This window comes from Odocoileus virginianus, chromosome 1, assembly GCF_023699985.2.
Source record: "Odocoileus virginianus isolate 20LAN1187 ecotype Illinois chromosome 1, Ovbor_1.2, whole genome shotgun sequence".
Taxonomy (NCBI): Eukaryota; Metazoa; Chordata; class Mammalia; order Artiodactyla; family Cervidae; genus Odocoileus; species Odocoileus virginianus.
Genome location: NC_069674.1, coordinates 40,777,806 through 40,788,133, shown reverse-complemented (window position 1 = coordinate 40,788,133; position 10,328 = coordinate 40,777,806). Strand labels below are relative to the sequence as shown.

Here is a 10,328-nt window from a genome sequence, read left to right as displayed (position 1 = left end):
GGCATTTCTGACTCTGCAACCCCATGGACTGCAGCACGCCAGGCTTACCTGTCCTTCACCATCTCCCAGAGCTTGCTTAGACTCATGTCCATTGAGTCGATGATGACATCCAACCATCTCATCCTCTGTCGTACCCTTCTCCTGCCTTCAATCTTTCCCAGCTTCAGGGTCTTTTCCAATGAGTCAGCTCTTTGCATCAGGTGGCCAAAGTATTGAAGCTTCACTTCAGCATCAGTCCTTCCAATTCAGTATTGATTTCCTTTAGGATTGACTGGTTTGACCTCCTTGCAGTCCAAGGGACCCTCCAGTCTTCTCCAGCACCACAGTTCAAAGGCATCAATCCTTCAATGCTCAACTTTCTTTATGGTCCAACTCTCACACCCATACATGACTACTGGAAAAACCATATCTTTGACTAGACAGGCCTTTGTTTTCAAAGTGATGTCTCTGCTTTTTAATACACTAAGTTTGCCATAGCTTTTCTTCCAAGGAGCAAGTGTCTTTTAATGTCATGGCTGCAGTCACCATACACAGTGATTTGGAGCTCAGGAAAATAAAGTTTGTCCCTGTTTCCATTTTTTCCCATCTATTTGCCATGGAGCGATGGAACTGGATGTCATGATCTTCGTTTTTTGAAATGTTGAAATTTAAGCCAGCTTTTTCACTCTCCTCTTTCACCTTCATCAAGAGGCTCTTTAGTTCCTCTTTGCTTTCTGCCATTAGTGTGATATCATCTTCATATCTGAGGTTATTGATATTACCCCCAGCAATCTTGGTTCCAGCTTGTGATTCATCTTTAATTTCTTTTAAAACTATTTTGTAGTTTTCAGAATACAAATTTTGTGTTTCTTTTGTTAAATATACTACTAAGTATTTTATTTTTATTGACACTGCTGTGAGTGAAATTTTCTTAATTTCATTTTTTGATTGTTACAAGCAATTAATTTTTATATATTGATTCTGTATCATTTATTAGTTCTAATAATCTTTTAGTGGATTCCTTAGAATTTTTTATGTATAAGATCATGTCATCTTCAAACAGATATAGCTTTACTTCTTCCTATTTCTAGATGCCTTACATTTCTTTCTCTTGCCTAACTTACCTGACTAGCACCTCCAACACAATGTAAGCAAAGTCATGAGAGCAGACATGCTTGTCTTGTTTCTGATTTTAGGGGAAAAGCATATAGACTTTCACCATCAACTATGATGTCAGCTGTGGAGTTTTCCAAGATGCCTTTTGTCCACTTGAATAAGTTTCATTCTGTTCCTAGTTTGTCGAGTGTTTTTATCATGAAAGGATGTTGGATATTATCAAATACTTTTTCTGAGCCTATTGAGATGATCTGTGGGGTTTTTTTATTTTATTTGTATGGTTTATTACATTAATTGATTTTAGGATGTTAAAACAACCATGTCTTCCTGAGGTAAATCCCACTTGATTATGGCAAATGATTATTCTAACATGTTGCTGGACTTAGTTTGCTAGTATTTTGCTGAGAATTTTTGTGCCCATAGTCATAGGAGATTTGGGGCAGTAGTTTTCTTTTCTTGTGATGTCTTTGGTGTGGAATCAAGGTAAAACTTTTATGAATGTAGGCTCATAAAATGAATTGATACGTGTTCTCCCATCTTCTAAATTTTGGAAGAGTTTGTAAAGAATTTGTATTCTTTAAATGTTTGGTAGAATTCCTCAAAGAAGCCATCTGGGTCTGGGCTTTTATTAATGGGCAGTTTTTTCTTTTCCTAATTCAATCATTTCACTTGTTACAGGTCTAATCAGATAGTCTAATTCTTGTGTCAGTTTTGGTAGTTCCTGTGTTTCTAAAATGTTTCATTTCATCTCAGTAATCCAATTTTTTAGTGTACAGTTGTTCATAGTATTCCTTTATAATCCTTTTTCTTTTTGTAAGATCAGTGGTAAAGCCACCTCTTTCATTTCTGATTCTACTTATTGGAGTCTTTTTTCTTGGTCAGAAGAGCTAAAGATTTGTCAATCATGTAGATCTTTTCAAAGAACAAGTTTTTATCTCACTGATTTTTCTCAATTGATTTTCTATTCTCTATTTATTCATTTATTTCCCTCTAATCTTTATTATTTTCTTGCTTCTGCTTGCTTTAGACCTTCCTTTTCCAGTGTCCTAAAGTTTTTTGAGATTTTTTTTTCTCTTAATAGGGACATGTACAGCTGTAAATTTCCTTTTGAGCACTGTTCTAGCTGCCTCAGATTTGAGGGAGTCCCAAGCTCAGGAAGGAGGGAAGTGTTATCCCAATTTAGACCCATAGAGTCAAAAGCATGAAAACCAGGGAGAGGTTCCATGTGTACCTTCCACCTCTGCTGGCTGTGAGGACTCAGCAGCAACACTCCAGAACTGACGGAACCACAGAAACCATCCTGTTAATAATGCTGATGGCCTGGATCAGACATGGAAGAGTTTCCAAACACATCTGGGGCAGAGGTCCTTCTGTCCCGCCAAGGAGCTGTCCCCAGAGCCAATGCCCCCAGACACCTGTGTGCACCCATGGGACTAGCTGTTGTGACTATGTTCTCCACACATGGGTGCACAGGGGAGCTGCCGAGAGGTTGCTTGAGAATCAGGGGTACACAACAACAAGAAAACATGCAGTAGGGGCCCTTCACTCAGATTCCCTCACAAATGTCCATCAACTCCTGATTTGTTTGAGAGAAACTGGAGCTAGAAACATGAGACAGAGTGGCCAGTTACGCCCGATCCATGAGAGCATGTTCAAAAGCCTTGGGACTGGACAGGGCTGGGCCCCACATCTAAGACCATGTTGATACTTGTATAGTCTAACTGATACTTTCGATTAACCACCTAAACAAGGTGGATGAAAGCCCCCAACTTTGGCTGAGATGAGGACCTCTGTAGGCATTGCTGTGATGGTACCTTCAAGTTTAGAGTTAAGTGCTTTTAGTTTTGCCCAGAAGATACCTCCTGCATGCCATGGGAAGGGAAGTTCACCTTCCCCCAGCTCTGCTCCTGAGTCAGGCCCACAAGCTGGGTCCTACAGGGGTCTCATGAGGGCTGAAGCGCTGAGAATGCTCCCATTGCCATCGTGGGATAATGGTGACCATGATGCTGTCCACTTTTACCAGGGTGGGATGAGGCTATGGTTGACTCACATCAGACAGCCTGGTACATTTTAAATGATGAGTCTGAGAGCTGAGTTCACAGGGAGCCCTGGGGCCCAGGCAGAGGGAGGGTGGCAGACATGGGGTCAGAGAGAGAAGGGGCAGACCCAAGATGGGGAGCCCAGACAAGGTAGGGACCTGGTGGGATCCAATAGGAGGGATGAGATGCCCATCCAGGGGAGACAAGGAAGGAGCAGTCAGCAGGGCAGGCAGGAACGAGGAAGGGGCAGTGTCAGGAAAAGCAAGCAGAGAATAGTTAAAGAAAGAAAGAAATCCACAGAACAGAGGACTCAGGCTGTGAGCTCAGGGCTTTGTCAGGCGAACAGAGGGCCAAACAGGGTGCCATCATGGAGGACACCCCTGGAGCCTGCGGAGGACAGGGTCTGGCAGAGCCTGGGATTCTATCTTACACTGAAGATGGGAGAAACCCTGGCCTGTTTTCAAGAGGAAGGGGAAGAGCTAGTGGCGAGGTTAGGGCTCAAAAAGGGAAGAGTACCCTGGGCAGCAGGAGCCCTCAGTGGGCAGAGCAGACCTGCCCGCTGTGGGAATAAGGAGCCTGCAGAGTCTAATCACGAATGCTGCACAAGGAAGGGGCGGGATGGAGGACGGAAGGAATTCAGGAAGGAAGAAGACGTTATGTTCAACCAATGTCCATGACGGTAGCAATGTTCCAGGGTGGGACATTTATTCCAGTGTTTACAATGTGTTCCCATGCTTGACAATATATCCAATGCATATTTTAACATTTAATGACATCATCACATGTAGCTTTGACTACATAATCAACATTTAAGTTTCCCTGCCAATTTACGCTAGACACGGTAAATAGAGTAAATCATTCTTACATGCAGCTTAAACATCCTCCATTGAACCACTTGAAAAAAATCATTGCTACTTGCTAGGCAGTATTATCCTATGCTCTTTAAGACAGAAGCACAAACCTCCGAAGAGCTAAAATACAAGTATTTACATACAACATGATGGGACGTGTTTCATGATATATAAATTAATATAACACAAGTTACTGTGTAGAAAAAATAAATTTATTGTGAATAAATAAACTACAAGTAATATGTGGAGTATAAAAAAGTAATTCCTACATATATATACATCTCTCTATATAAAAGTGTGTGTGTGTTTCAGAGTATAAATATACTATGTACTTAAATATTTCATGTGCAGGAATTCGATCATATTGCATCTGTTTTCAGTTCTGTAAGTTAAAATACTGTTGGCATTTGGGGTCCCCTCTGATGGCCACAGACCCCAAGATCCTCTTCCCACTCCAAGGGTAGACACACCAACAGAGCCCAGGCTCTCCCTCCAGCGACGTCTCACACTGAAAAGAGAAGGATCAAGTTCAAGAGCAGCCCCAGTGAAGCTGAGGGGGAGGGGGAGCTCTGTGCCGCCCAGCTGAGAACCAACCGTGAGCCACACCCCACCCCAAACTGGCCGTGAACAAGACTGAGGGCAAATCCTACATCACAATGGAGACAAAGGTCAAGTGTCCGGAGCAAAAAGGACGTCAGGTGTGTGTTGAACGGTGTAGCATGTGCATAACTGTTTGCTTCACAGCCCATGCAACGGAGCTGCTGAGCCCAGAGGGAGCCTGTCCGTGCATGGCAGACCTTCTCTGACAAATGCCTCATCTGTTACAAAGCACTTCCTGGTCCTCAGTTTCCTCCAGAAATATTCACAGAGTCTGGGCTTCACTGAGTCCAAAAGGGCTCTTCAAAATTAGGTTTTGATGTGTTTAATCTCATTTATTATCCAAGAAACAATGCTATTGTATTGAATTATAAAGTTCATTCATTTTCCTTTGTAGGGAAAAAAATGTGAGAGATGTCGAAACAGATAATCGTTTCCTAAGTAGAGTTGTCCCCTTCCTCTCTATTATGGTGAGAAACTGAGACCCCGAGGGGCCTGTGAAGGCCCCCACCTGCTCAGACTTGCTGGATGATGGAGGATCCATCCTCAGGGATGATGATCCCATCCTCAGGGGTGATCCCATCCTCAGGGATCAGCCCAGGAGCCCTGAGGCTAGTGGCCCCCACTGACTGGAAGCACCAGGCTGATCTTCAGGCTCCCAGGGGCTAGTGGCTCCTAGTCCCAGAGAAATGAGTCTTACATGATATGACCAGTTATGGGGCTTAACGGTGCTTACTTGGAGCTGGACACCCTGTTCACTGAAAGACTGACCTAGCAGAGGTGTGAGTAGCAGGGGCCATCCTGTAAGGATGCACATACCTGTTTGCTGTGGTAGAATCCATTCTTGTTGCAGTTTGGCAGATAAAATTTGTAAAGTTTGTCTCCTGCCTTCTGCTGCTCCCTGGCTAATCTGTCCAGCACTTTGTAGAGTTCTCGCTGGCAGGGCTCCTAAAAGGATAAATTGATATTGTGTACTGTCAGCCTAAAGTGGAGGCAGGGAGTGAATGCAGAAGGTTTTATGTGGGCTCTGAGCAGAGGCCTGGACCCGCCTTCCCTGGGCCTCACTCTCTCACCTGTAGAAGGAGGGTGGCTAATCTCTGTCCTGAATTGTTAACATAAAAGATGGGAACCCATGCCCGCCCTTCTGAACATTCGCTAAGCACCTAAAGGAGTCAGGAGCATCACTAATGCCATGAGCTCTCCGACTCTCCTGCCCTCCTCTCCCCATCACGGGTAATTCTGCCACCAGTCGTCTGGGCACAACTTTGTGAATAGAGGACTTAGTAGGAGAGACTTCTAAATTTTGTACAACTTATTGTTATGTATCATTTCCAGATGAAACTCTGAAGTGCCTAGAAAACAGTTCAATCCTCCACTTTTCTGATTACGCATGTTTGCAGAAGTGCTTTTTGTTTTCACAAAAGAACCCGCCACTCCAACTTTGATTCTTTGTCGCCCTCAAGTGGTAGAACTGAAAACAGACACCAATTAAGATGCTACCGGGGAGTTTGTGTTTAATGGGGACAGAGTTTTCATTTGGGAAGATGAAAAAGTTCTCAAAATAGACAGTGGTGGCAGAATAATGTGAATGTACTTAAAGCCACTAGACTTTATACTTTAAAATGGTTAAAGGGCTAACTTTTATGTTATGAATATTTTAACACAATTTCTTAAAAGTGGGGAGGAAGATGCGACAGGAGAGGAAGATAAGAACAGCTCAGTGCTCTTTAGACACTGCTAGTCTGACATCCTTATTTTAGAGATGAGCTCAGAGACATGAAGTAATGCATCTAAAGTTGCACAGCATGGACTGCATTTTCTTTCTATCCAGCAGGTTCCTTTGTTGAAAGCTTAGCAAATCTAAGCTGAGAAATGTCTGCTAGGCTTTGGGGAAGAATGTGCTATCGCTAGGGCTCAGGACCAAACTGGCAGACCCAGCAGGTTCAAGCTAGAGGTTCCACCTGTTTCAAGGGTCTCACCTTCCACTTCTTGATGTCACTGATCTCAAGAGCCCTCAAGCTCTCATAATTACTGATGGCATTCCAGAGAATGGGAAGGTCCTCACTGGACTCGGCCATCAAGTGGAAATTGTCCAGAAGCTGCTCCTGAGTTATCTCTGAGCTCTCCGGGGACACATTCTCTGGGTTGGTGGTGTCCTTTGTATCTGAAAATGAAAAAACAAAAACCCATGAGCCCCCCTCACCGAAGCATCTGCACTTGTGACCCCCTGAAGTTGTTTCCTTTCCCACAAAACCAAACGGGGACAGGATGGTCATACTGACCCAGAGTTTTGCCTACTTCCTCTTTAAAGGAACTTTTAGTGGTTTCTGGATAGAGGGAGTAACCCTACAGCAATACCAAAGGCAAGAGTGCCCTGTGATTCTGCTTCTAATGTAGCCAAATGCACATTTGTCAAAGCCTGGGAAGAGCCCTGAGAAAGCCATGGATTACAGTTCAAATGGAGAAGGAAATGGCAACCCACTCCAATATTCTTGCCTGGAGAATCCCATGGACAGAGGAGCCTGGTGGGCTATAGCCCAGGGGGTTGCAAGAGTCGGACATGACTTAGCGACTAAACCACAATTCAAATCCTCACCCTATTCTCTTCTTTCCCATCCATAAAATGGACATTTTAGTAATTCCCTGTGAACAGGTGGTAGGGTTCATTCAGAGGTGGGTCTAGACTGCAGTTCTACTCTCTTCTTTTCCAGGGACTCTGCCTTCCCACAGTCAAAGTGACTTCTTTGCAACCCTGGGAAGAGGAGAGAGGGTCACCAGGTTTGATGCAGAGAGTCCTAAGGTTTGGGTTTGGTACATGGACAGAATGATGGAGAACTGGCTCTCCTGAGGAACTCCCCTGGAGTGGGGGTGCCTTATCCTCTGAGGGCCACGGAGATGACTCCATTTCATTGCCTCTGAAAGCGGAGAACCAGAAGAAAAACTGTCTCCCCTCCAGCAGATCCCCATCAGGACAATGAGCCACAGAATGGCTCCAAAAATCACAGAACCACACTGGACACACAGCTGCAGGGACAGGGAAGTAGGGAGAGAGGGTAGAGAAGGGGATATTTCCTCTGCTTCCCACTACAAATAAATCACTGCTAAATTCAGGAAAGCTCTAATTGTCAAGTTCTGAGCAGGCGGCACACACATCAAACATTTTTTCTATAGCAATGAATGCAAGTGAAGTTTTTAACCTAAACTTTCACATTATGTTCTTTAAACATATGGTAAGCATATAACGGTCTGCACAGGACATATATTACGAAGGACACTCCAAACACTCCCCAGGAGGCCAGCAGGATGGGCTTCCACTGCAGGCCTTCGGGAAATGGCAGAGAGGAGAGCCAGGGGCACCTAGAGTGGCACCCACTGCCTGGGCATCCCCATCGCCTCCCTCCTTTCTCATGTTCAGGTTCTATAGATCAGTGGGCTGCCAAGGGGGCTCTGGGCTCCCTCCCCAACTCTCCCACCAAGCTGTGTGTGTCCTACCTAATCCTGAGCCCCCCTGCAGGACCACACAACAATAGGGTTCATCTAGGCGACTTAAAACCCTTTCCCCTTCCATGCGTTGGTTGCAAGCTCTGAGCCTGGCCGGGTTTGCTCTCTACTGGCTTCGGTGCAGCACCGTTCCTTGTCTTGCCCCAGCCTCCCACCCCATCTGTCCCAAGGGAGGAACCCAGGTGAGGAGACGGTGGTACCTGTGGCCTCATCGCTGGGTGTGGTCATGCAGGCGCCCTGGCCGCGGGTGAGGGCGTGCAAGGGCCTCGGCTCCCCCGGGAGGGCGCGGCAGCTGAGCCCGCGAGCGCAGCGAGCAGTAGCCACGCCGCATGCGGCTCCGAGAGGCAGGGCGCACATCGGGCAGCAGCCGCAGCCCGCGGACCGGGTGAGTTCCGGGCACGAGGCAGGCACGGGCGGGCAGAGCGCCAGCCTCTCGGCGGAGCAGGGCGCACAGCGCCAGGGTTGGGGAGCGCCGACCGTCGCGCCGAGCTGAACGGCCAGCGATAGCAGAAGCGGCCAGGCTCGGATCGCAAGGACTTCAGGCATCGCAGGCGGTGGGTGGCAGAAGGGAGCCGGCGCTCGCTAGCGGTAGGGGCGGCTTGGTTGGCGGATGCTGCCTGGCGGTGGCGCCGGAGCGGTGGCCGATGCTCGCTGAGCACCGCGTGCGCCTTTTGAAGGGCTCGGGCTGGGCCACCTCAACCAGCGGTTAATGATTGGCAGCGCCGCGTGCTCGAGGGCAGTGTTCAAAATAAGTTTGTTTTGTTTGTACGTACACAGCCCTGCGCAAACCGTGGGTGGAAGGAGGGCAAACGGTCCACGTTTCAGACTGTGTTTGTCCTGTTAAGGTTCAGACCTGGAGCCAAAGTGCAATTCCAGCCAGGAGCGCACGGTCACATGAAGGATGGTGCTTGCTTGTTTTGTTCAAGGGACATCTTCAGGTTGAGCCTGCCAGTTCTCCCTGGACGACCTAGGGAAAGCAGGAGAGATGAGCTGGGCAAGGTCAGCCCACTGGCCAGTTTTCAAGTGGGGAAATCAAGGCCCGGGAAGAGGAAGGAGTGCTTTGAACCTAAGTCTTTGAAAGCCTTGTTTCTCAGAAGCAAAGCTGGAACTGTTTCTGCCTTTGCAGGAAAAAGACGAACAGGCCCCTTAATTGCTGTCTTGAGAGACTTTCTCAGGAGGAAAGAAGGAAGAAAAGAGACAGGTCCTCCCAGGACTGATGCCAAGCTCCGCAGTCTCACCACAGCCCCCCAGAGCCCAGTTAACAGAACTTCCAGAGAGTAGGGGGACTCAGAGGCATTAAGAGAAGGGCTAAGGACTTGCTTGGTGGTCCACTGGTTAAAACTGTGCACTTCCATTGCAGAGGGCACCTGTTCTATCCCTGTTTGGGAAACTAAATTCCCACATACGGCATGGTGTGGCCAAAAAAAAATTAAGTTAACAAAGAGAGAGAGAGACTGGGCTGAGGCTAAGAAACTGAGCGCAGACCCCAGCTTCCTCTGCCTTTCAGCCTCAGGTCAGATTTTTATCAGGAGTCGATGATTGCAGCTTTCTCTTTCGTTAAAATTCCTGTCTCTAGACATCCTCTTAGATGGAAAGAAAATTGTCACTGTAGCTTCAGAGATAGTGAAAAATGGGCCTGCTCACATCCAGACACCAGGCACTCTCTCTGGCACCCAGTCCTTGGAAACCAGGTAGCTATTGACAAGGCAGTTCTATATTTACTGAGGGAGAAAAATCTCCAAGGTCTGTAAGATTAGGCAAGTAAAATTTCCAAGTGAAGTAAAAACAGGAAGGCATAGAATATACTATTGTTTGTGCACAAACAAGTCATATGAATGTATGTGTCATTGTGATTTTAAATGTATGGACTATTTTGAGAAGTATGTATAAGAAGCTCGCCCGCATTGCAGAGGAAGGTGTGAAATTAGGTGACTGAGAAAGGGACTGGTTTTCCCTTCACACTCTTTTTTTAGCCCTCTGGATTCACATTATCTAGTAAATACTACATTATTTGGTATAATCAGGTGTTTACATTTTCAGTTATATTATCTATCTCAGGAATCGTGCTTGCTAAGTCACTTCAGTTGTGTCCGAATCTATACAACCCCATGGACTGTAGCCTGCCAGGCTCCTCTTTCCGTGGGATTCTCCTGGCAAGAATACTGGAGTGGGTTGCTGTTTCCTTCTCTAAGGCAATCTTCCCGACCCAGGGATCGAATCCATACCTCTTACATCTACCTGCATT

General features: G+C 46.4%; 1 protein-coding gene across 1 annotated transcript; it reads right to left on the bottom strand.

The window, feature by feature from the left end:
* Window positions 1-3,822: 3,822 nt before the first annotated feature.
* IGFBP1 (insulin like growth factor binding protein 1) lies at window positions 3,823-8,730 on the bottom strand. Its single transcript, XM_020915427.2, has 4 exons — window positions 8,284-8,730; window positions 6,562-6,746; window positions 5,402-5,530; window positions 3,823-4,493 (listed from the first exon to the last, which is right to left on the bottom strand). The coding sequence occupies exons 1-4, from the start codon at window positions 8,627-8,629 to the stop codon at window positions 4,362-4,364; spliced, it is 792 nt and encodes a 263-aa protein (XP_020771086.1). The 5' UTR covers window positions 8,630-8,730; the 3' UTR covers window positions 3,823-4,361.
* Between the last annotated feature and the right edge of the window lie 1,598 nt (window positions 8,731-10,328).

Bases quoted from the DNA above. Each gene is read 5' to 3' on its own strand.
- IGFBP1 (XM_020915427.2), bottom strand. From the start codon at position 8,629: ATGCCTGAAGTCCTTGCGATCCGAGCCTGGCCGCTTCTGCTATCGCTG. The intron at 6,747-8,283 runs GTACCACCGTCT...TTTCATTTTCAG, and splicing joins ACCCAGCGATGAGGCCACAG to ATACAAAGGACACCACCAAC. The intron at 4,494-5,401 runs GTATGTGCATCC...TTCTCTTTTCAG, and splicing joins GATTCTACCACAGCAAACAG to TGTGAGACGTCGCTGGAGGG.